The sequence below is a fragment of the Stegostoma tigrinum genome, chromosome 5 (genome assembly GCF_030684315.1).
Source record: "Stegostoma tigrinum isolate sSteTig4 chromosome 5, sSteTig4.hap1, whole genome shotgun sequence".
NCBI lineage: Eukaryota > Metazoa > Chordata > Chondrichthyes > Orectolobiformes > Stegostomatidae > Stegostoma > Stegostoma tigrinum.
In genome coordinates this window covers 34,417,979-34,444,140 of record NC_081358.1, presented here as the reverse complement: position 1 = coordinate 34,444,140, position 26,162 = coordinate 34,417,979, and the positions used below count along the sequence as shown (strand labels likewise).

Here is a 26,162-nt window from a genome sequence, read left to right as displayed (position 1 = left end):
CTTTGACCATCCCGATCCTGCTTTCCTGAGAAAGCTGTGGTGTGGTCTCCTCCTTGATTTTCTATCGTCCCTCTGAAGATAGAGATCTTGTAATGGTTTTAGGTTGGGAATTCCAGAACACCACCTCTCTATTGGCAAAGGTAGAGCAAAATCTGCATAAGTCAGGATGATGTATGATGTGCAAATAATGATCTTTCCACATTACCACTACTCATTTATTTTAGTGATAAAGGCTTGAGGATGGTTGGTGTTGAGGTACACGAACTGTGTTACTGCTTTCCATAGCTAGTATATACTGCAGACATGTGTGCCGCTTGCAGGGGGAGTGTATCTGAACCCCATGTCACTCAAATAACCTACTCTGTGCTGATGGAATTCACCTTCTGAAGTGTTCTTGGGATTGTGACCAACTAAGTGAATGCTCAGTTCTGTTGTTTTCCTGATTTGAGGTTTGGTAATGGTGAAGAGGTTTTGAGAACTCAGAGGTAAGTTACAGAGCACCTTGCCTGTTTCCTGTAGCCCCAAGATACATTCATAACACAGGTCTAGTTATACTTAGCTCAAAGGCGATTCCCACAGTAGCTTAATGGCTAGCACTGCAGTCTCATAGTACCAGGGGCTCAGGTTCAATTCCAGCCTTAGGCAACTACCTGTGTGGAGTTTGCACTTTCTCCATGTGTCTGTGTGAGTTTCCTCTGGGTGCTCCAGTTTCCTCCCAAAGTCCTAAGATGTGCACATTGGGTGCATTGGCTCTTTCTAAATTGCCCTGTAGTATCCAGCAACATGCAGACTTGGTGGATCAGTCATATGAAATGGGGGGTGAGGGCTCCTGGCTCAATGGCCTACATGACCTCTATCTGCACTGTAGGGATTCTACAATATTGATGCTCTAGTCCTCAGTTAAGGTGTTGCTATTGAAAGTTAAGCCTCAAAATTTCTTTTGTTTGCACTGGTCATTACAAGGCTCTTGTCAGTCAAATCCAGTATAGACTAGCACTGATTACTTCATGGCCAGACGGATTGTGAATGGTGCTGAACTCTATAGAATGGTTGTTCACAAACTCTAATTCTCCTGGATCGAAACCAGTGATGAATCTGCCAATGATTGTTAGGTGAAGGACAATTCCCAGCGGGGAGTTGTAGCACAGAATACAATCCCTTACTCTGACCAGAAGGCCTGGGTTCAAGTCCCACTTACCCTTGACATCTGATGTAAATTCCCTGAACAGATTGGTTTAAAATTAAAACAAATTCCCTGAGGATGCCCTTTAAACTTGCCTTGGGCTGTAATGACTGACCTTGTCTGACAAAAATGATCATCCTTAATTGGACAGTATAGCCTGTGATAGCCCTGGAGCGATTCTTCCGGTCTCCAGTTAATTCACTGGTGTTATTGCAGCCTGCCACTCCTTCAGTAGGTAAGAGAGGAAAATATCCAGGTGGTTACAGTGTACAAGATGTTTTAGCAGCATATACAAGAAATACCAATGGAAACCCTCCTCAAAACCTGCCAATGACCACTTCTACTGTTCATCAAAAACTAAGATATCACTTCTGAAATGATCTAAATAATTATTATTGATTGAAAAATGTCTTGACAAATCATACTTAATTCATCCATATAACTGCATCACCAATCAGACAAACAATACTCACATATTGAAGTGTAAATCAGATTCTGATCCTATGCTTTAATATGGAGTCAGTCTGTGCCCTGAATCTGGGTTTGTAGCACCTCTTCCAAATATTGTTGTGAAGTGAAAACACTTTTCACCAGTGCCACAGTTATGGTGTGACCTAGCGTAAAATTGTTAGTTTGAAACTTGTATTTTGTGTTGAATTGGCTGTGCCTTTTGCAAAGCTACCAAAGTAGAAGCAGAGTTATGGTACATTTCTGAGCCACAACACTTACATTTTCAACAAAAAAGCAAAACATTGCTTATTAATATTGTAAATCTGATTGAAAAGAGCATTTGCGGGTAATACTCAGCAGATCGGATAGAATTTATACATAGATCGCTGTAAGATTTTGCAAGATTGCATATGTCACCACCAAAAAATATCTAAAGGCAGGGAAATGCAATCTGTCACCCAGATTTATGAGCTAACAAAGCTATTACTGTAAAATAAAAGCAAAGAACTGCAGATGATAGAGATGAGAAACAAAAGCAGAAAGCGCTAGAAAAACCCAGCAAATCTGGTAATGTCTGTAGAGAAACAGAGTTAATGTTTGAGCCCAGTACTTTTTGTCAGTTCTGAGTAGTTTTGCACAGATGCTGCCAGACCTGCTGAGTTTCACCAGCAATTTCTGTTTCTGTGGAAGCAATTATTGTATTTATTTTTGAGCCACCAGGTGTCACCATTGTGCCTGATGACAACGTGTGATTGGAACTACTGAAATTAATTGTTTATTAAATTGGTTGTATGAATTAGGATTTTGATGAATTCACATTAGCTCTTAATCCGTGGATTTAATGTTTAGATGAGTGAAAATGTTGAAACTCTAGCCAACTAACCATCAAAAATAAATGCTGTTACCCAGAAAAGTAAACCCAATAATAGACTGTGATAGTGGGAACTGCAGATGCTGGAGAATCCAAGATAATAAAGTGTGAAGCTGGATGAACACAGCAGGCCAAGCAGCATCTCAGGAGCACAAAAGCTGACCTTTCGGGCCTCGACCCTTCATCAGAGAGGGGGATGGGGTGAGGGTTCCGGAATAAATAGGGAGAGAGGGGGAGGCGGACCGAAGATGGAGAGAAAAGAAGATCTTCAGGACGTTCTCGAGCATCCAGGGATGCCTAACCTGAAGAGGTTACCCTCCTCCGTCCGGACCAACCTCAGGGAATCTCTCTCCCACTGCAACTCTCTTGTAATCTCTTCAGCCTTGAAACTGCTCGACCATGTCCTGAAGATCTTCTTTTCTCTCCATCTTCGGTCTGCCTCCCCCTCTCCCCCTATTTTTTCCGGAACCCTCACCCCATTCCCCCTCTCTGATGAAGGGTCGAGGCCCGAAAGGTCAGCTTTTGTGCTCCTGAGATGCTGCTTGGCCTGCTGTGTTCATCCAGCTTCACACTTTATTAACCAATAATAGACTGTATTTACGTTGACAATGTGTGATAGTGTGTCTTCATCAGTTCTGCTTGTGAACTGTCTAGCAGTTTCGTCTCTAGCAAGGTAGTGCAGCTAAGCCTGCACTGTTACCTTTTCATACTAAACTTCCTTTGAACTGTTAAACTCTTCATTTCCAGAATTAAAGAATTGTAACATTAGCACATGGTATCTGTGACAGCTCATGAAGTGCCATTCTCTGTCCTTTTTCTCATAATCCTGCACATTGCTCCCTTGCAATCATCCAATTGCATTTTGAATACCTCAATCGAACCTGCCTCTACCACAGTCTCAGGCAATGTATTCCAGACCCTGGATAATGAAATGTGAGGCTGGATGAACACTGCAGGCCCAGCAGCATCTCAGGAGCACAAAAGCTTACGTTTCGGGCCTAGACCCTTCATCAGAGAGGGGGATGGGGTGAGAGTTCTGGAATAAATAGGGAGAGAGGGGGAGGCGGACCGAAGATGGAGAGAAAAGAAGATAGGTGGAGAGAGTATAGGTGGGGAGGTAGGGAGGGGATAGGTCAGTCCAGGGAAGACGGACAGGTCAAGGAGGTGGGATGAAGTTAGTAGGTAGGAGATAGAGGTACGGCTTGGGGTGGGAGGAAGGGATAGGTGAGAGGAAGAACAGGTTAGGGAGGCGGAGACAGGTTGGACTAGTTTTGGGATGCAGTGGGTGGAGGGGAAGAGCTGGGCTGGTTGTGTGGTGCAGTGGGGGGAGGGGACGAACTGGGCTGGTTTTGGGATGCGGTGGGGGAAGGGGAGATTTTGAAGCTGGTGAAGTCCACATTGATACCATTGGGCTGCAGGGTTCCCAAGCAGAATATGCGTTGCTCTTCCTGCAACCTTCGGGTGGCATCATTGTGGCACTGCAGGAGGTCCATGATGGACATGTCATCTAGAGAATGGGAGGGGGAGTGGAAATGGTTTGCGACTGGGAGGTGCAGTTGTTTATTGCGAACCGAGCGGAGGTGTTCTGCAAAGCAGTCCCCAAGCCTCCACTTGGTTTCCCCAATGTAGAGGAAGCCACACCGGGTACAGTGGATGCAGTATACCACATTGGCAGATGTGCAGGTGAACCTCTGCTTAATGTGGAAAGTCATCTTGGGGCCTGGGATAGGGGTGAGGGAGGAGGTGTGGGGGCAAGTGTAGCATTTCCTGTGGTTGCAGGGGAAGGTGCCGGTGTGGTGGGGTTGGAGGGCAGTGTGGAACAAACAAGGGAGTCACGGAGAGAGTGGTCTCTCCGGAAAGCAGACAAGGGTGGGGATGGAAAAATGTCTTGGGTGGTGGGATCAGACTGTAGATGGCAGAAGTGTCGGAGGATGATGCATTGTATCCGGAGGTTGGTGGAGTGGTGTGTGAGAACAAGGTGGATCCTCTTTGGGCGGTTGTGGCGGGTGCGGGAAATGCGGGAGACGCGGGAGACGCGGTCAAGGGCGTTCTTGACCACTGTGGGGGGAAAGTTGTGGTCCTTGAAGAACTTGGACATCTGGGATGTGCGGGAGTGGAATGCCTCATCGTGGGAGCAGATGCGGCAGAGGCGGAGGAATTGCCAATAGGGGATGGAATTTTTGCAGGAGGGTGGGTGGGAGGAGATGTATTCTAGGTAGCTGTGGGAGTCGGTGGGCTTGAAATGGACATCAGTTACAAGCTGGTTGCCTGAGATGGAGACTGAGAGGTCCAGGAAGGTGAGGGATGTGCTGACCCTAGTCACTCCCTGCTTGAAACAATTACTCCTTATCTCATTTTTATGTCTTTTCCTAATTACTTTAAATGCCTTCTTGTTCTCAGTCCTTTCACAAGTGGGAACACTTTCTCCCTATTATCTCTGACCACACGTCTTGTGATTTTGAGTACTTCAGTAAGATCTCCTCTTAGTCTCCCCTTCTCCGAGGAGAGCAGTCCCACCTTCTCCAAAACTGTCATTAGGGCAGAAATTCCTCATCCCTGAAGCCAATCTCTTCTGCATTCTTTACAATATGTTCACATGTCCTTGACATGTGTTGCCTGCCCATGGGCTCAGTACTCTAGCTGAGGCTGAGCTAGTCTCTTACTTAAATTTGCAATAATGCCCTGTTAACAAACTGAGCATTGCCAATAAAAAGGAAAAAGAGCATTATTTAAATAATTAGTCAGTGTTTTGGAAATGATTAGGGAAAGTAACTACAGTCACTTTAGATTATTATTTTTATTCTGAAATATATTGCAGTCTTCAGAAAGTGACATCCATTTATTATCGCTTGTAAACATCTGTAAATTAAACTTCAATTGTAAGCCACTTTTAGGCAGGTCTTTCTGAAAGTCCACTGCAGTTCTTGCACTAGAAATGAAACTAGTCATCGCTCATGCTATAACTTTTGCAATGCCCTGACTTCTTTTTCCAATTAAAGCATTGGTTAAAAGTCTAAAACGTTTTTCAGGTGATTAACATAAGTCACTTAAGTGCGACGTTGCAGTGATATGTAGGTGTATAAAAGGATAGAACCAGATGTCAGCATGTGGAATGGAGGAAGAGGCTATCCTGTCTCCATGGATAATTGAACAAAGATGGTGCAGTGATTGGAACCAGGTGGATATTGTTAACTATGAGATCCCTGATTGGGGTTGTTATCTGGGGCAATTAGGGAGCCCTGGCTGACAGATATAAACAGGAGATTCAGGGACTGACTCTGAGCTGACTGATCACAGCCAATGTGCTGTGCATATGTAAATAAAGGGTGACTTGGTGAAGGGATACCAGTCTCTGTGCAGTTATTTCAGATGGGCTAATTGGATTTGTCCCCTCGTAATTAGTTTTCAATTTTGTGATAAATATTGTGCATTTGAGAATTGCAATATTTTAAATCAAACATTTTAACGCCAGTGGCAGGTTAAATATTCCCTCTGCTTTCAGCCATTCCCATTCTGAACATCAATTTTGGCTGAGTGCCTGAAAAGTTATTAAGGAGCTGAATTCATCTTGTAAAAGGTTTTGCAGCCAGCATGATGATATCACAGACCCATAGAGAACTGAAGCCACATATAACAGATTACATTGCTAAACCACCGTTTTATTATTTTACTTCAGCACCAGTGACTTGTACATATCTATAATGTTTTCAAACAAAACTATTTACGCATTCTGTAAAGGTTGACTATGTGGTAACACCATGTGGAGCTGGAGGAACCCAGCAGTCTGGCAGCATTAGAGGGGCAGGAAAGTTGATGTTTCGAGTCTGAACCCCTCTTCAGAAATGGGCTGCAGAAATGCCTCTAGCTCCACACTGTGTTATCTCTGACTCCAGCATCTGCAGTTCTTACTATCTCTAAGGTTGAATATGTAGTGTTTTGTTATCTTAATTGAAGTAAAGTATCATTAAATGGGCAGTTTAGTTTTTCTAACATAGATAAAATTCAATCTAACGCTAATGATTTGAATTGACTGCATATGTGATTGTGTTTTACATAATTTTTTTTTGTTTTCAGATCTTTCTCCACGGTAACAATTTAAACAATTTGCATCAGCTGATCCATCCAGAATACCTGCCATCTGAGTTTGGGGGCACTCTGCCCCCCTATGACATGGGGACTTGGGCTCGAACATTGCTTGGTCCAGAGTACAATGATGACACTGAATATCCTTACAATTACTACAGTTCAATGCTGGAAAATCATGATAACGATTGTTCTCCCAAGCACATGAAGAGGTTTGTGCAGTCTAATTATTTTACTGGATTCCCCCTGCAGCTTTCAAAATCTGCTCATATTTCTGTTGACTTGTAATGCATTTTATAATAATGCCAAATTAAAATCACCCGTTAGGTTAGTGGACAGATGGACCATGCCTTGCGGTGCTGAGGCAGACAGAACCAGTCTGTACGCACAGGTCTGACCTCAGCCAGGCTCAGCCATATGGCCTGAGCATCCATTGACCAGAAAGAGGCAAATCATCAGCTGAGCATTTCCTGCTGGAGGGTGAGTAAGTGAGGGTGGAATATGCCCAAAAGCCTGTAGTTGAATCTCCTCTCGACATTTGTCTGAGGCTAAAACATCAATTGTGGTCACTTAGAAATTTGCCAGAAGCTAGCCCACTTCCCTGACCTGTGTCCCAGTGTAGTCTCACCTCTGACAGGAGAGAACATGAGAATACAATCAATTAATAAGGAATTTGAAATGAGCCCTGGAATTCAGGATTTATTAAATTAAATCAGTTTTATTGTATTCAACAGCACTAATTTCCAAAGTGACTGTGAAATCATGACCTGAATCTGTGTTAGCAATACTAGCTGCAAATAACTTGAGAGCCCGGGTTCAGATCCTGAGTCAGTTTGGCATCATGCACAAGGCAAACTCACCTGTAATTCCTAGGGAGTAATCTTGACTTCACTGTCATACCGAGTCCATATTTGTCTGTTATTGTGGAACTATTCCTTATCTCTGTTGGGGGTCTTGCTGTGTCATTGACTAAGGTCAGAAAATGAGTCTAGAAAATGTTAACAGGGTTGGGTTTGCCTGACATTTAATGAGCTAACATCTGAGGCAGTGGTACACTGTGTCACTGCACTGGCCGTTATGTTTCATTATCATGAAATGCAAGGAGGTAGATCCATTTCATTATCCTATCATCAATTACATCACTATACTCAATTTAGTCTGCATTTTGTGACTGGATGATAAAGGCTCTTTACGGGATAATTTTTCACCACTGTGCTCCAAAACGTTGAGCCTATTGATCACTGCATACAAGTCATCAAAAATAATGTTTTTCTAAAATCACATGGGCAACTCACACCAGGTTTCTCCATGGTGCTCATCACCAGGGGTATCTCTGATGGAAGAACTACTTTTAATGAAACATCATTGTAAATACACATAATATTTTCATGGGACTCTGTCATCTGATATAACACTCTCCTCAAGTTGTAAATTGAGGATGTACAATTTTTGTAAAATAAAAAGAAAATGCTTTCTACAATGGCTTGTACTGTGGAAATGTCATAGATCAAATTGCCCATCGGTAAGGAAGTGTTGGAGGAACATAAGAACAAGAAGAGGCTATTCAGCCCATTGAGCATGCTCTGTCATTCGATTAGATTATGGCTGATCATCTGTATCACTGCCACCTTCCTGCATATTCTCTGATATCGTGATCCATGTATCAAACAATTTCTGTTTTGAATATGTTCAATAACTGATATTTCCCTGTGACCCCCTGGGTTAGAGACTCAAAATGGCTCACCATTCTCTGAGTGAAGAAATTTCTTCTCATCTCAATTTTAGATATGTGTTTAACCTGAGAGGCTATGTCCCCAGATTTCGGGCTTACCAGCAGGGGAAATATCCTTTTTATATCTGGTCCCGCACATGGAGGCTTGACCATGATCCAGCATAGAACATAGAACATTACAGCACAGTACAGGCCCTTTGGCCCTCGATGTTGTGCCGACCTGTCATACCGATCTCAAGCCCATCTAACCTACACTATTCCATGTCCGTCCATATGCTTATCCAATGACAACTTAAATGTACCTAAAGTTGGCGAATCTACTACTGTTGCAGGCAAAGCGTTCCATTCCCTTACTACTCTCGGAGTAAAGAAACCACCTCTGACATCTGTCCTATATCTTTCACCCCTCAATTTAAAGCTATGCCCCCTCGCACTCGCCGTCTCCATTCTAGGAAAAAGGCTCTCCCTATCCACCCTATCTAACCCTCTGATTATTTTATATGTTTCAATTAAGTCACCTAAACCTTCTTCTCTCTAACGAAAACAGCCTCAAGTCCCTCAGCCTTTTCTCGTAAGACCTTCCCTCCATACTAGGCAAATCCTAGTAAATCTCCTCTACACCCTTTCCAAAGCTTCCACATCCTTCTTATAATGCGGTGACCAGAGCTGTACAGAATACTCCAAGTGCAGCCGCACCAGAGTTTTGTGCAGCTGCCGCATAATGTTAGATTTCAGAAGAAGAAAGATGTCATACACAATTGTGCTGTTAAATTATTCACCCAGCTTATTCAAATTCTATCAGGGAACTTATGTTCTGAAGACAGACTGCACAGGAATTTGAGCATTTGATTTAGCAGGAGTTACTGCAAGGCTACCTGGAAAGAGAAATGTCTGGCATCTGTTCGACCAGCTCCTGTTGATATTGTTACCAGATGACTTCATTATGAATGCTTGCCAGAACTCCAAAGATTGATTAGGTACTTAGCTAAGCAGGCAATGTTGACAAAGGAGGGCTGAAGCTTTATTTTATTGATATCTTTACAACCTTTTACTAAGTTATTTTAACAATAGTGTTTTTGAATTTCTATATTTTTTAAACAAAGAGTAAGTGTGAAATGGCTAATAGTTTTTGTCATTGACACCATAAATAGTTATGGGTGATTGATATTTTTCTGATGTTATTAACTGAGCAGCTTTTTCGTGCTGATTGTCAAATTATTTTTACTTCTCATCAGTTTCAAGAACATTTCAAAAACTTACCACAATTAGCAATGATTCATTGATTCTGCAATTGTGCATAATTGGGAGAATGGCATGTGGCCATTAGGGAAGGGGAATGGGGAATACAAGGAGTATGAGAGGGCATGAGAGATACCAGGAACATTGAGGAACCATGGGGATATGAGAGCTTGGAGGGGATTCGGGAGCAAAAGGGACATGGGAAATGCACATGGGAAGTATGGGATACGTGGAAGAGGCTTGGGAGATAGGGGAAGTATGGAAAGAGAATAGTAGATAAGGGCAGAATGGCAGGTTTGAGGAGCATGAAGTGGCAAGGGGCAGTAGGTGAGGGGTAGATTGTGATTGACAGGAAACAAGCAGTAAATATAACAAATACTGATCCCATGCCTTTCTCAACAATTCTCCAGATATATTAATTAATTGAACGGATGTCCCAGTAAATTGTTATCGGTTTTGCAGGCTGTAGCCTCACCATCCAGCTGCCTCCATTGTACCTGGAGGAGCTGGGCCCAACTCTGTCCTGGCCATGCCGCGCCCAGAGGTCTTCTATGTGGAGGCTGGTTGGTGGAGGTGGGAACTTTGCTGACTCATCCTTCCAGCATCCTCGTGGAAATTCAGCTCTTATTTTCATCACACATTTGAGCATATTTTAAGAAAGGTTTCAGCTATATTGATATTTTTTTTCTGAAACATGAAAATGAGACTTTACTGTTACTAATACTATCGTTAGCTGTGTTATAGATGTAATAGCAGTTTTTAACTGAAATAACTCCACAGAGGCTGGTACCCATCACCAAATGGCCCTTTATTTACACATACGCAGTCCTTGACTTTACTACTGCCTTATTCAGAGTCAGCTACCGGAATCCAGTTTCTCTGACAATCCCCTTTTTATCTGTCAGCCAGGGCTCCCTGATTTGACAAGATTGACAGCCCCAATCTGGGTACTCATATTCTGAGGTCCACCTGGCTGACCTTGTTACAATCACTAACATTAGTATTACTGAATCACTGCACAGTTCATTTAATAGGAGAGAGGTACCAATTATGTTATTTAAACTGGGATCTTCCTCACTGGAGTTGGTTCACATGACTAGCTGCAAAGATGATACACTGGCGTGTGTTTCTCAGTGCATTGTTTTCCTTCCTTGCATGTGGCAATTTTTCCACTTGTGTTTGTCCCACATAAGTGAGGTGCCCTCCCACAGACTTCACTATGACTGTACCAGGGAGTTACCTGAGGAGCTTCTCTCTGATACGTCACAGAGAAGTGTCTATGGACCGGGGAAAGGCAGAAACTATTTTTTTTAGATTACAGATCACTGCCTTTGATGACCGCAGTGGGTCATATTTTAGAGGTTCTCATTAAGAATTAGATCATGGAGCAGAAGGATTGAGATACAATTCTGAAGAATGACAAGTACAGAACCATGAAGAAGAGCTCTTGTCAATAAAAGTGAGTTACTTTCTTTGAAGGTATGACAAAAGAGCTTGTCAAGTCAATGAATATGTTGGAGTTGGATTTCAGTGAGGCCTTTGATCCAGTTCCTCCTGGAATTGATCCATAATCAATATGCGATTGAGTGGCTGTTAGAGGTAATTATACAGAGATTGTCATCAACCCAGGCAAACGTTACACTTAGATTCCCGCTGAGGTCTGTTTGTGGACTGCTTTTGTTCAGTGATCTCTAGATTAATGTGGAGTGAGGATTCACAATCTCTTTGGCTAAACTTGTAGGCGATACAAAGTTGATGAAGGTGGTGGACTCCAAAACTCAAAGAGGATAAGAGCTACAAGAGGATTTGGGTATCCCTGGAAATTGTGTATGTGGGTAGTTAGGTGGCAATTGAAATTTAATGTAAATAAAAATCAAAGTGCGTTCAATGGGACCAAAAAAATCTCCCGAAAGGATCTGTTGTTTAAATGTGTAAAATATACACAGGAAATGATTGAAATTTGGAGGTTGTGGTTGACTATACTTGGAGGCACCACCACAAAGCTGGATGGAATGAAATCTGTAAATCAGCCATTACAGCCTGTTATTAGCTCTGTAGTGAGCTAATCTGCCATTTCCTACATAATTCGTACAAGGATCTGTGGAACACTGAGCACAGCTGCGGCAACCGAAGTACAAAACAGATTATTGGAAAGAGTAAAAGGCAATTGAAAATAGCAGGAATGGTTGAGAAGATGGATGGATTGCAATCTGAAAAGCAGCTGGTTCTCATTGAAAATGAAACGAGGAAGAGGTAGCATAACTATTAATTTTAGAATTCTTAAGGAGACCATATAAGATAGGTTTTGAGAAGCAGCTTCAAACTTGCCTAGGGAGGACAAGGTGTTACTGGCTGGGCCAACACTTATGGCACATCCCTAATTACCCCTTGAGCTCAGTATGTTACTAGGGTCATTTCAGATAGCAATCAAGAGTCAACCACATTGATGTGGGTTTGGACTTGGGTAAAGGCCAGACCGGGTAAGGACAGACAGACAGATTTCCTTCCTTAAACGAATCAAATGTCTTTTTTAAACTTCATTTTATATGGTTGCCATTGGCTATATTTAATTCCAGATTTTAATTGAATTCAGATGTTTCACCTACCCTGGTGGGATGTAGTCAGTGTCCCAGAGCATTAACCTGGATCTCTGAGTTACAAGCCCACTGGCTGTACCACTTTGACACCACCTCTGCAAGATCCATCGACTGCATCATTGTTGCATCATGGCACTAGTCTGATGATGGAAGACGAACTAGCCTTGATGGATCTTGGTGATTGAAGGCGTATCAAACCTTCTCCTCTGTGGTGATACTTTGCTTGTGTATATAACTCCATTGTCTCAACATAGCAACTACAATTTGTACTTATATGTCACCTTTTAACGCAGTGTAATGTCCCAAGGCACTTTGCAGGAACATTATCAAACAAACCTGTCATGTAAGATAGTAAAATGTGAGGCTGGGTGAACACAACAGGCCCAGCAGCATCTCAGGAGCACAAAAGCTGACGTTTCAGGCCTAGACCCTTCATCTGTAAGATAGTACCTGGTTCTGCACCTTAAGTGCTATAAGGTGCAGGGTAATGAGGCCACATGCAGGAAGGTGGGATAAGAAATGATATCTGTCCAAGATCGACAAATGACTGCCTTTTATGCTTTATCATTTCCGTGGTTCTGGCTGAAAACCTGGCTAAAGAGGTAGACTTTAAGGAGTGTCTTAAAGGAGCAAAGTGGAGAGACACTTGCAGAATTTAGGAACCTAGCATTTGAAGGCACATCCACCCAGTGGAGGGATTAGAATCAGCGATTAAGGTAAAGTCTGAATTGGTGGAAAATGGATATCCCCAAAGATTGTGGAACTGGAGGAGATTCCAGAGATGGGGAAGGGTGATGCTGTCGAAGGCCTTGAAACCAAGGAAGAGAATTTTAATGTGAAGGTGTTGCTGAAGAAGCAGCAAGTGTAGATTAGCAAGGCTGAAGGTGATGGGTGCATGAGGTCTAACGGAATATTTGGATGCCATATGACATTGAGGAGAAAATGCATGTTTGATTAGCAATCCTATTTAATGTAGAAAGCTGTAGAAACATCTTCTGGGTCGGGATAATCCTGATGAGTCACTTTGCTGCGTGAAAATTATTGCAGGCTACATCCTGACACTTGCAACATAATCTTCACCCATTGGCGATTACATGTTAAATACAGTGAACAACAGATTGGATTCTACTGTGCCTTTGTTTGCACTGACAAAGGCTTTGACATGGGAAATAGAGAGGCTTGGGGAAAGTCTTAGCTACACTTGAATGTCTCGATCAAACTGTAAACCTGATACTACACTTTCACAAATGGAGTGACTGCCAGAGTCACTGACTGTGTGGTGAATACACTGACCCTTTTGATTTTGAAATGATATGAAGCAGGGATGTGTCATGGCCCTTGTACCCTTCAATGCTGCAGTATTGATGGATAATCCATCTGGTTCTGAACAGATAGCAATCTCTTCAGCCTGAAGTGACACAAACCCTCAACTAATGCATTGGATATTATGAAATGGGAATTGCTGTTTGTTCTCATGTCTCACTGAATATGACCTTCACAGAATCATGGAGTGCTTTTCATAACCCAGAAGAAAACACCAGTTGTAAATTAACTTGTTTTGTTTAACACAGAATAATGCTCCAGTATGACCAGTACATTCATAAGACCATAACACCATAAGATAAGGGAGCACAATTAGGCCATGCGGCCCATCGAGTATGCTTCACCATTCAGTTGTGGCTGATATGTTTCTCAATCCCATTCTCCTGCCTTCTCCCGGTAACCCTGATCCCCCTTACTAATCAAGAACCTATCTATCTCTGCCTTAAACATACTCAATGACTTCACCTCCACAGCCTTCAACAGTAATGAGTTCCACAGATTAGCAATCCTAGCCAAAGAAATTCTTCCTCATCTCAGTTCTACAGGGTTGTCCCTTCACTCTGAGGCTGTGCCTTTGGGTCCTAGTCTATCCTACTAGTGGACACATCTTCTCCACGTCCACTCTATCCAGACCTCTCACATTCTCCCCTATCCTTCTAAATTCCCTTGAGTACAGAAGCAGAGTCTTCAGCCACTCCTCAAGTGAAAAGTCTTTCATTCTTCTCAACCTCTCCAGATCCCCTTCAAGCCAGAACATGCTTCTTTAGGTATAGGACCCAAAACTGCTTACAATATTCCAAATGTGGTCTGACCAGAACCTTATACAGTCTCAGCAATACATCCTACACTTGTATTCTAGGCCTTTTGAAATGAATGCTAACAATGCATTTGAGTTCCTAACTGCCAGCTGAATCTGTATGTTAACCTTAAGAGAATCCTGAACCAGGATTCATAAGGCATTCCACGCTTCAAATTTCTGGAGCCATTCCCTATTTAGAAAATAGTCTATGCCTCTGTTCCTCCCACCAATGTGTATTACCTCACACTTGTCCCCCCAATCTCCTAGCCTGTCCAAGTCCTTCTGCAGCCTCCCCACTTCCTTAACATATTAACCGGTCACACCACTGACATTTGAGTCGTCAAAAACTTACCAACAATGCCCTCAGTCCCTTGGTCCAGATTGTTAATGTATAATGTGAACTTTTGTGGTCTCAACATGGATCCTTGTGGTCATTGCCTCGTCACTGGCTGCCATAATGAAAAAGACACCTATACCCCCACTCTCTTCCTCCTGCCAGTCAGCCCGTTCCCTATTTATGCCAGAACGTTGGCCCTAACACCTTTGGCTGTTATCTTATTTTGCAGCCTGCTGTGTGGTATCTTGTCAAAGGCCTTTTGAAAATCCCAACTGATCACATTCATGAGCTCTCCTTTGTCTAATTTGCTTGTTACATCCTCAAGAGGGACATAGGGGTTCAGGTACATAATTCTTTGAAGTTTGCGTCACATATAGCGAGGGACTTAAGAAGGCATTTAGTACGCTTGCCTTCATTGCTCAGTCCTTTGAGTATAGGAATTGGGAAGTCATGTTGTGGTTGTACAGGACATTGCTGCGGCCTGTTCTGCAATACTGTGTCCAGTTCTGATCCTCAGTTATAGGAAGGATATTACTAAAATGGAGAAGGTTCAGAAGAGATTTACCAGGATGTTGCCAGGTGTGGAAGGTTTAAGTTACAAATAAAGAATCGATAGGCTAGGACTTTTTTTACTGGAGCTCCTCAAGAGTGGTGACTTTATAGAGGTTTATAAAATCATGAGGGGTATAAATAGGGTTAATGGTATGTGCCTTTTCACAAAGATGGGGGAATTTTAAGACTGGAATTTTAAGATGAGAGGAGAGATTTAAAAAAAGACATGAAGGTCCGCTTTTTTACACAGAGGGTGGTCCACATGTGGAAAGAACTTCCTGAGGAAGTGGTGGATGCAGACACAGTTACCACATTAGAACATTATTCCAACGAGCCACCACACACTGCAGCACAGAGGAACTACGCAGAGCAGAGGAAAATCACCTAGACAACGTATTCAAAAAGAATGGGTACCTTATGAATACAGTCCGCCGATTCCTCAGCAATAAACCCAAACAAACAGACAAAACGGGCTCAGAAACCATAACCACCCTCCCCTACATCAAAGACATTTCCGAAATGACTGCCAGACTACTCGGACCTCTTGGCATCAGGGTAGCCCACAAACCCACCAACACACTAAAACAGCAGCTAATGAACTTAAAAGACCCTATACAGACTACAAACAAAACAAATGTCATCTACAAAATACCTTGCAAGAACTGTGACAAACACTACATTGGACAAACTGGCAGAAAGCTAGCCACCAGGATACATGAACATCAACTAGTCACAAAACGACATGACCCACTATCACTAGTATCCTTACATACAGATGAGGAAGGACACCACTTTGATTGGGACAACACATCCATCCTAGGACAAGCCAAACAGAGACACGCACGAGAATTCCTAGAAGCATGGCATTCCAACCGGAATTCCATCAACAAACACATTGATTTGGAGCCAATCTACCACCCCCTGAGAAAAAGAACAGGAAATGACATCACCAACGCAGGAAATGACATCACCAACCCAAGGAAACCTAACCAGATAAATAGAAAGCGGGACATAACACCAGCGCTTCGTCGGAGGCTCACTGATGATGTTACCTAGAATGGTGACGAAATGTCTGAAAACGAACCTTCCAGCTCAGCGAGCAAACTCACATCCAGAACCTCAACCTGAGCTACAAATCTTCTCAAAACTCGCTAACTGTTACCACATTTAAAAGACACTTAGGTAAGTGCGTGAATAGGAAAGGCTTGAAGAAATACAGGCCACAAGCAGGCAGGTGTGACTGGTTTAGTTTGGGATTATGTTAAGCATGGATTGGTTGGACTGAAGAGCCTGTTTTCATGCTGTATGACTCTGTGAGAATACCAACAGATTTGTCAGGTATGACCTCCCCTTGATGAAGCTGTGGTGACTGAGCCCCATTTTACCGTGCACTTCCATGGACTCCCCACTCTCATCCTTAATAACAGACTCCAAAATCTTACCATTGACCAAGGTCAAGCTAACCGGCCTGTAGTTTCCTGTCTTCTATCTCCCTCCCTTCTTAAATGTGGGTGGTTACATTAACTATGTTCCAGTTCTCTGCGTCCCTCCCTGACTCCAGTGATTCCTGAAAGATCACCACCAATGCCTCAATAATCTTCTCAGTGATCTCCTTCAGCACTCTAGGGTGTAGCCTGCCTGGTCCGGGTGATTTACCCATCTTTAGACCTTTCACTTCCCCGGCACCCTCTCCTCAGTGATAGCCATTACACTCACCTCTGCCCCTAACTCTGTCAAAGGTCTGGTATGTTACTGGTACCTTTCACTGGGAAAATTGATACAAAGTACCTACTCAGTTCCTCTGTCATTTTTTCTTTCCTCATTACTCCTCTAGCCTCATTTTCCATCTGTCCAATGTCTGATCTTGCTTCTCTCTTACCTTTCATATATCTAAGAAACTCTTGCAATCTTCTTTTATATTACTAGCTTGCTTACTCTCATATTTCATCTTCTCCCCTTTTGTTGATTTTTTTTTTAGTAATCCTCTACTGGTTTTCAAAGACTTTCCAATCCTCTGGCTTCCCACTAATCTCACCACATCGTATGCGTTTTCCTTTGCATTTATGTTGTCCCTGACTTCTCTTGTCAGCCGTGATTTCTTCGTTGTCCCCTTACAATGCTTCTTCTGCCTTGAGATGAATTTCTGCTGAGCCTACCGAATCACCCCCACTAAACCCCTAATGTTGCTGCTTCACCATCTTCCTGGTGGGCTCCAAGGTTCAAGGATTCCTTGAAATGGGAAAATGTGGGCCAGGAGAAGGAAGAACTACTTTCAGGAGTGATCTCAGACCCTGGCGTTGTTTCCTTCAAATAGCAAGGGGTAGAGGCAGCTAATGATTAAAGTCAAGCTAGGAAGACCGGGCAGTCAGACTGTTGACCCTTCCCACAGTGGGAAGCCATGCGGGTCTATAGTTAGACTCCACAGCCAGGCTAGATGATAGCAAATGATGAAAACCTGCATTATTTCTGAACAAAGGGATCCCAAGGAGATCTTGAGAGGCTGCACAGAGTTTTTCCATACTTAGCAGGTGGAGCAAAGTATCCTCTTCAAAAGCACTGGTTAGCCTTCCATAAGCAATATTGTGCATCCATACCAACAACATGCACATAAACACATAATATCTTAATGGAGGAAAGGTAGAGTAGGTGTTTGCCATGAACATTTATAAACTGAGCTCTTCAGATGATTTCACCAAATGGCAGTGAGTCGATGGGGGGAAGATGGAAACAAGGATAGATCCCTGTTCCAAAGGCAATGAGGGAGGGATTGGAAGAACGGCTAAAATTGAAGATGCCCTGACTATGATTGGATGGGCAAAAGCATTTGAAGGATAATCTTGTATTCATCTATCAGAAGCTGCACAAAAATAAGGAGCACAGTGGGAGGGACGTATTGTATCATTCACATCATCATGACAGAAGTTTCAGCATTTTGTCAGATGCAGAAACAATGAATGGAAAGATTCAGACTTGAAGATGAGCTCGGATTTGATGTTCAGATCCTTTGACCTCTGTTTTACTGGCACAAGGGCCCAGTTCAATGCCTGGTTATTAGGGCTTATACCCCTCAGATTTCACCGACTCTTCATTCACCCTCATATCTCCCATACCCTGCACTCAAACTCGGCCTGGTCTTATGCCAGTGCTAGCTGCCAGGCAGGCCATCAGGACCAGGGGGGCTGGGCACTTTGAGGCTCTTCTCAGCTCGGGCTCAATGATCTTGGATCGTGACTCATCTGTCAGCATGCAGTAGACAAGTCCCTCACTGACCCTCCGTCCCTGGATGAAATTTGTTGAACCAAAGCTCAAACCCAACTGAAGCTGCAGGCCTGGGTGGGCGTGGCACTGAGGTGTCTGAGCTCGAGGGCACAACTCAGTGCCAAGCCTGGTAAACCATTAAACCAAGTGAGAGCCCCGAAAGATTCAAACAATCTTGAAGAAGGGAAATGTGGTGGGAAGTGACAACCACCAAAGGGCAGTTCTCCTGACCCCCTCCTGGTGAGCCTACTCCTGCTACATGGCAGTGTGACCCTGAGCATCTCCAAAATGTCAGCTTTGATCATTACCATTCAGAAGATGCAAAAGAAAGGCTCTGAGCAAAACAAACTTTCTGTAAGGGCTTCATTGAACCAACTAAGAAAGATTTGGACTCAGTCAATCTGGAGACTCTTTGGAAGATCCTAGGCTGTGTCAGATGTCCATGAAAAAAACACTGAAGTTATGAACCTTCTCCAGGATTAAATAATGTCCACAGCTCTCTATAATAGATGGGAGTTTGATGGTTTTTGTTACTTCACCCGTGCTTTCTCCTTCCTCATCCTAGTAGGGTCAGGGCTCCCTCCATGCATGGCCCTAGTTGAATACAGATTCAGAGGGAAACTTTGCAAACTCAACTTTGAAAGCGAAGACCAATGTGTGACACATAGAACATAGAACAACACAGCGCAGAACAGGCCCTTCAGCCCTCGATGTTGCGCCGACCTGTGAATTAATCTAAGCCCCTCCCCCTACACTATCCCATCATCATCCATATGCTTATCCAAGGACAGTTTAAATGCCCCTAATGTGCCTGAGTTAACTACATTGGCAGTCAGGGCATTCCACACCCTCACCACTCTCTGAGTAAAGAACCTGCCCCTGACATCTGTCTTAAATCTATCACCCCTCACTTTGTAGCTATGCCCCCTTGTACTGTGTAACAGTATGTAAATGCCGGTGTAACCTAAGTTGGTAGTTGTAATGTAATAGTTAAATGAAATATGTAAATAGGCTGGTCTATTTCATCAGCGATACAAAGCTGATGATATCCGGACACTGGGAGATAGATCTATATGGAAGCCTGGAGCATTATCATGTAATTGGAGATAATGTTTACATACTGCATTGCCTCATGAGATCTCTATCAACATCAATCCCAAATATGACTAGATTTTAATTATGGACAGGGAGCACAGAGTGCTTTACACGGCAAAGTACTGATTTATCATCCCTGGAGGGCCTAGCCTGCCTTTGGGACAGGGGTGACCCATATAAGATGACAGAGGGGTCGGGAAAATTTGATGTAAGGCATAATGTGGGGAAAAAGTAAGGATTTTGGTCAACTAATCTGTAATGCAACTAACTCAGTTTTGGCGTGGATCTGCTTAAAGTCACTGATGAGGACATGGCAGGCCCACTGTGGCAGGATTTGTTTGTGTGAATTCAGGCGCTGAGGTTGATGTCAGGTGGTCCATCCAGTTTTATTATGTTTCAGAGTCTCTGTTGTCATTTAGTACACTTGAAAGCCTTGTTCCACCATTTCCATAGGCATTTGAGGGTCAGCCACATTGTTATGAATGTTAAATGTAGGCCAGACTGGGTAAGGCCGGCAGAGATCCTTCTCTAAAAGACTTTAGTGAACCAGACGGGTATTTAGTGACAATCACATAGGTCCATCACTGGGCCAAGCTTTGTGTTCCAGATGTATTCATTAAGGAAAATGATGTGATTGTTTTTGAACTCACCCACTCTGCTATTGTGTCTCTAAATATTAGCAGAATATAGTCAAACAACTATTTCATTCAATATACTGCTTTTCTTTAATGGGTTTGTTCACAACTTGTAACTTAATGTGAAATATAGCATGTGTAATGAATTCAAAACAAAACACCAAATTTCTCAAAGTAAGGAGCTGGAGGAACGCAGCAGGCCAGGCAGCATCAGAGGAGCAGGAAAGCTAATGTTTCTGGTCGGGACCCTTCTTCAGAAATGGGGAAGGGAGCTCAGAAATAAGTCAGGCCAAGGAGCCAGTGATGAGAGGGAGGGTTGGTCATGGGATGAGGCAGGGGGTGGGGAGATTTTGAAACAGTTAAATGTCAGGTCAAGGAGGTGGGGATGAGCTCCCTTCCTCCTCTCCCATCTTTGAAGAAGGGTCCCGACCCGAAACGACAACTTTCCTTGCTCCTCTGATGCTGACTGACCTGCTGTGTTCCTCCAGCTCCGTACTGTGTTAGCTCGAACGCCGCCATCTACAGTTCTTGCTATCTCACCAAATTTATCATCTGGCTAGTGATCACTCATTTATATTTTTCAAGCAGATAAAAGTGTGACAGTCAGGAGACTGACCGAAGGAATGAAATTCCAGGACCCACTGTTTTGAACAAAAACCTATTCCCTTCTACACAGTGTACAAAACATGTACAATTTAATTGTAACATTGCAGAATCAATGTAGTAAATATGGATAATAGATTGTCACTGACAGCACACAATCAAACCATATTCCACACTTTTTCTCACAATTCTTCCTTCCCTAAACTTTATTAAACTTCACAAGAGATTATAATTCTTCACATTTGCTGCTCTGGCCTTGAAAATCCCTCTTGAGACCTGTTTCCTGCTCCCATTCTGACCAATTACCTTCCTTTCGTTGGTCTGAGTTCCCCTGATCTCTGGAAACTCTAACACCTCACAAGCCCCACTCTAACACTTCACAAACACCAAGGCAGCAGGGCTTCGATAGTAGATAACAAGATGTAGAGCTGGATGAATACAGCAGGCCAAGCAGCATCAGAGGAGCAGGAAGGCTGACGTTTCGGGTCTACACCCTTCTTCAGAAATGAGGGAGGGGAAGGGCGCTCTGAAATAAATAGGAGGTGGATAGAAGATGGGTAGAGGAGAAGATAGGTGGAGAGGAGACAGACAGGTCAAAGAGGCAGGGATGGAACCAGTAAAAGTGAGTTTAGGTGGGGAGGTAGGGAGGAGATAGCTCAGCCCAGGGAGGACGGATAGGTCAAGGGTGCGGGATGAAGTTAGTGGGTAGGAGATGGGGGTGGGACTTGAGGTGGGAGGAAGGGATAGGTGGGAGAAAGGACGGGTTAGGGAGGCGGGGACAAGCTGGGCTGGTTTTGGGATGCAGTGGGGGGAGGGGTCGAGCTGGGCTGGTTTTGGGATGCTGTGGGGGGAGGGGAGATTTTGAAGCTTGTGAAGCCCACATTGATGCCATTGGGCTGTAGGGTTCCCAAGTGGAATATGGAATTGCTGTTCCGGCAACCTTCGGGTGGCATCGTTGTGGCACTGCAGGAGGCCCAGGATGGACATGTCATCTGAGGAATGGGAGGGGGAGTTAAAATAGTTCGCGACTGGGAGGTGCAGTTGTTTAGTGCAAACCGAACGTAGGTGTTCTGCAAAGCAGTCCCCAAGCCTCCGCTTGGTTTTATTGATGTAGAGGAGGCCACAACAGGAACAGCAGATACAGTATACCACATCTTTGTGATTTGGAAAGTCTTCTTGGGGCCTGGGATGGGGGTGAGGGGGGAGGTTTAGGGGCAGGTGAAGCACTTCCTGCGGTTGCAGGTAAAAGTGCCGGGTGTGATGGGGCTGGAGGGGAGTGTGGAGCAGACAAGGGAGTCACGGAGAGAGTAGTCCCTCCGGAAAGCAGATAAAGGTGGGGATGGAAAAATGTCTTTGGTGGTGGGGTCGGATTGCAGATGGCGGAAGTGTCGGAGGATGATGCGTTGGATCCGAAGGTTGGTGGGATGGTACTTGAGGATGAGGGTGATTCTGTTTTGGTTGTTATTACGGGTAGGGGGTGTGAGGGATGAGTGTGGGAGACATAGTTGAGGGTGTTCTTGACCACTGGGGGAGTGGAAGTTACAGTCCTTGAAAAACGAGGACATCTGAGATGTACGGGAATGTAATGCGTCATCCTGGGGCAGATGCGGCAGAGGTGAAGGAATTGGGAATAGGGGATGGCATTTTTGCAGGAAGGTGGGTGGGAGGAGGTGTATTCTATGTAGCTGTGGGAGTTGGTGGGCTTGAAATGGATATCGGTTTCCAGGTGGTTGCCAGAGATGGAAACAGAGAGGTCCAGGAAGGAGAGAGAGATATCAGAGATGGTCCAGGTGAACTGAAGGTTGGGGTGGAAGGTGTTGGTGAAGTGGATGAACTGTTCGAGCTCTTCGTGGGAGCACAAGATAGTCATCAATGTAATGGAGGAAGAAGTGGGGTTTAGGGCCACTGTAGCTGCGGAAGAGGGATTTTTCCACGTAACCTACAAAGAGGCAGGCATAGCTCGGACCCATACGGGTACCCATGGCCACCCCCTTAGTCTGTTGGAAGTTGGAGGAATTGAAAGAGATCGCTTCTATAGTTTGCTTAGCTCTGATCCAGCTAACTGTTCTTATGTGTTTTTCAACCCCATGCTCAGTGATACTGAAATGTTAATTCTGCAAAGATTTCTTATGAGGCTTTCATAACTCATAGGCGAGCCCTGAACTGTGACTCTAACAGAGGACATCTGCTGGATGAATGTTTAGAGTCTCCTACATATTGCCCATCCCGTTAACCTACCTTGACAGCAGTACAGCTAAAAACAAATGCCTAACATGTAATAAAATGTGAGGCTGGATGAACACAGCAGGCCAAGCAGCATCTCAGGAGCACAAAAGCTGACGTTTCGGGCCTAGACCCTTCATCAGAGAGGGGGATGGGGGGAGGGAACTGGAATAAATAGGGAGAGAGGGGGAGGCGGACCGAAGATGGAGAGTAAAGAAGATAGGTGGAGAGGGTGTAGGTGGGGAGGTAGGGAGGGGATAGGTCAGTCCAGGGAAGACGGACAGGTCAAGGAGGTGGGATGAGGTTATTAGGTAGCTGGGGGTGCGGCTTGGGGTGGGAGGAAGGGATGGGTGAGAGGAAGAACCGGTTAGGGTTCCCTAACCGGTTCTTCCTCTCACCCATCCCTTCCTCCCACCCCAAGCCGCACCCCCAGCTACCTAATAACCTCATCCCACCTCCTTGACCTGTCCGTCTTCCCTGGACTGACCTATCCCCTCCCTACCTCCCCACCTACACCCTCTCCACCTATCTTCTTTACTCTCCATCTTCGGTCCGCCTCCCCCTCTCTCCCTATTTATTCCAGTTCCCTCCCCCCATCCCCCTCTCTGATGAAGGGTCTAGGCCCGAAACGTCAGCTTTTGTGCTCCTGAGATGCTGCTTGGCCTGCTGTGTTCATCCAGCCTCACATTTTATTATCTTGGAATCTCCAGCATCTGCAGTTCCCATTATCCCTGCCTAACATGTACTCCACTCTCTGTTTCAATCTCACATCTGCACTGATGTTATCAATTGCCTGTAACCTTTGACTTCTTTCAGTGATTCCTGAACTGTACTGAGTGACCTACAGAAACCTTGCAATAGTCCCTCCCCTGTTGTGCAGAATTGAATGTTGTTTCCTAGTAACACTTCAAACTACCTGGTCTGTAAGTGTTACCACTCAGAGATTGCACTCTTGCTCAGTACACATAGGGGATTTCATCGCAAAAAAATTGTGATAATGCATTAATTATCCAACACAAAGATAGACCATCTGGCTCAAACTGTCTACATAGGTGTTTATAAACCACAGCCCTCTTTTCCTTTCATCCATTTCATCTCAGCCTCGCAGTCTGTCTTTCTCACATACTAAGTGGATTCCTTTTGAAAACACCTTCTAAACTATTAATAGCCATTTCCTGTGTTAATGAGTTCTACGTTCTAAGTATGCTTCAAGCAAAGACATTTTTCCTCATTTTCCTGTCTTGAGTTTATTAATCACTCATGTTTCTGAATCCTTATTTTGGATTCTCCTACAAGGAAAGTATTCTGTCCATGCTGACCCTGTAAAACTCATTCATAACTTGGAAGGACTCCAGCGGGTCACCAGTAAATTGCCTTCTTCTGAAGAAAAAGAGATCCTAACCTTTGCAATTCTTCTTGCTAGGTGTAATCTTTCTTTTCCACTACTATTCTTGTAAATCTTTCATTGCATTTTCTTCAGTGCTTCTGTCGCCTTTATGGAAACTAGACTGCGCATGGTACTCCCAAGTACCATCTGTCTCGAGTTCTATTCAAGTTGAACAGAATTTACTACTTTTCAATTCTATAACATACAGAATAAATCATTGCTTTGTTAACATTTCAATTGCTTTGCAGGACTATGATTTCTCAGTTCCTGCTTTGTTCCCCTATATTGTTTGACTCCTCTGCTTTTCTACCTATTCAATTCCTTATTTTCAAATGTGTAGGTGATGTTACTATTTTTGTGACTGAAGTGCATCCACTCAGTTAACTCATTTGCTACTTTCATATCCTCTTGGCAAGTTTTCTAATTCCTTCAAGTAATATACTGGTTATTTCTTTTTGAAACCCCCAGGTTGGTATTACCTGTCAAGTTTGATATTCAGATAGTTATTTATTAATTCAAATCACTGATTTAATTATAAGTAGCAACAATCTCTTCTGGAATACAGTATTACCTGCCTCCAATCTGCATAACCACTTTATATTGGTTCATTCTGCTTCCTAATTTTTATCTAATATGCTATCCATCCTGTAATACACCCTGAACTCCACATTGCCTCACCTTTATCATGAAAATACCACATGCTAACTGAATGAACTCCTTTTAAAAATTTTTCTGAACACCTTTTCTGAAGAAGGGCCCCGACCCAAAATGTCAGCTTTCCTGCTCCTCTGATGCTGCCTGTCCTGCTGTGCTCATCCAGCTCCACACTGTGTTATCTCTGACTCCAGCATCGGCAGCTCTTACTCTCTGTTGTAAAAATGACCTCTTACTGCTGTACCACTGACTCCCTTTTTATAACAAGTTCTTCGAAGAATTCAATCAGATTCAGGAAGTATGGTTTAATTTTCTCTCGATGCTGTTTCATCACTTCCTTTAGTCAAGGGTCCGGTATTTTACATGAAGGGGTAAATGCAGGCTCTGCTCCAACATTTAAAGGATACTTTAACAGGTACATGAATAGGAAAGGTTTCGAGGGACATGGGCCAAACACAGGCATGTGGGACTGGTTTAGTATTGTTTAGTTTGGGAAACATGGTCAACATATGCAATTTGGAATGAAGGGTCTGTTTCTGTGCTGTATGACTCTGTGGCTCTATGTGATACCATTGGTATGCTGAATGATGGTCATATTCCTTTCATGCTACAATCCAGGGCAAGACTCTAAATGTATATGATCCTGGGGGAAGGGTTAGGGATTAGAAACTTTGGTTACATTAAAATAGGAAAGTTTAAAATCCCAATGACATACTAACAGGATAAGGCCATAAGATTTGACAGTTTGGATCAAAATGAGCTGTCTCAAAATATAACAGTCTTCTACTCAACGCCTTTATAGCTTCTGTATATCCTGTGGTAATTCTGGATGTTAGAATGGGATAAATATGGGGAACAGACAAACTGAGATGGAACTGTCCACAGAGAATATCGAACAGGAGGTGGAGTAAAGACAGATCTTCTGGAATTTTCAGCAACCATCCCAGATCTTCCTGACTCTGTGGGGCACCAAATCTTTTCAATACTTTGTCTCTTTCAAAAGCAATTTCAAATGCTCACTTTCACTTATCTAGCTTCCAAATTTCCTCCAACACAACTCAAACTTGCCCCACTTCAATGACCAAACAGACAGTTGATCAGCAGCTGAGACTATTTGAAAGCACCTAATTACCGTCTCCAT

General features: G+C 43.7%; 1 protein-coding gene across 3 annotated transcripts in view; it reads left to right on the top strand.

Moving 5' to 3' along the window:
- Window positions 1–26,162, top strand: part of LOC125451559 (clavesin-1-like) — a 111,886-nt gene that overhangs the window by 57,751 nt on the left and 27,973 nt on the right. For all 3 annotated transcript variants that reach the window (XM_059645899.1, XM_059645897.1, XM_059645898.1), the window contains one exon: window positions 6,579–6,799. In XM_059645899.1, the coding sequence (XP_059501882.1) occupies window positions 6,579–6,799 (221 nt within the window). The remainder of the gene's footprint in view (window positions 1–6,578; window positions 6,800–26,162) is intronic.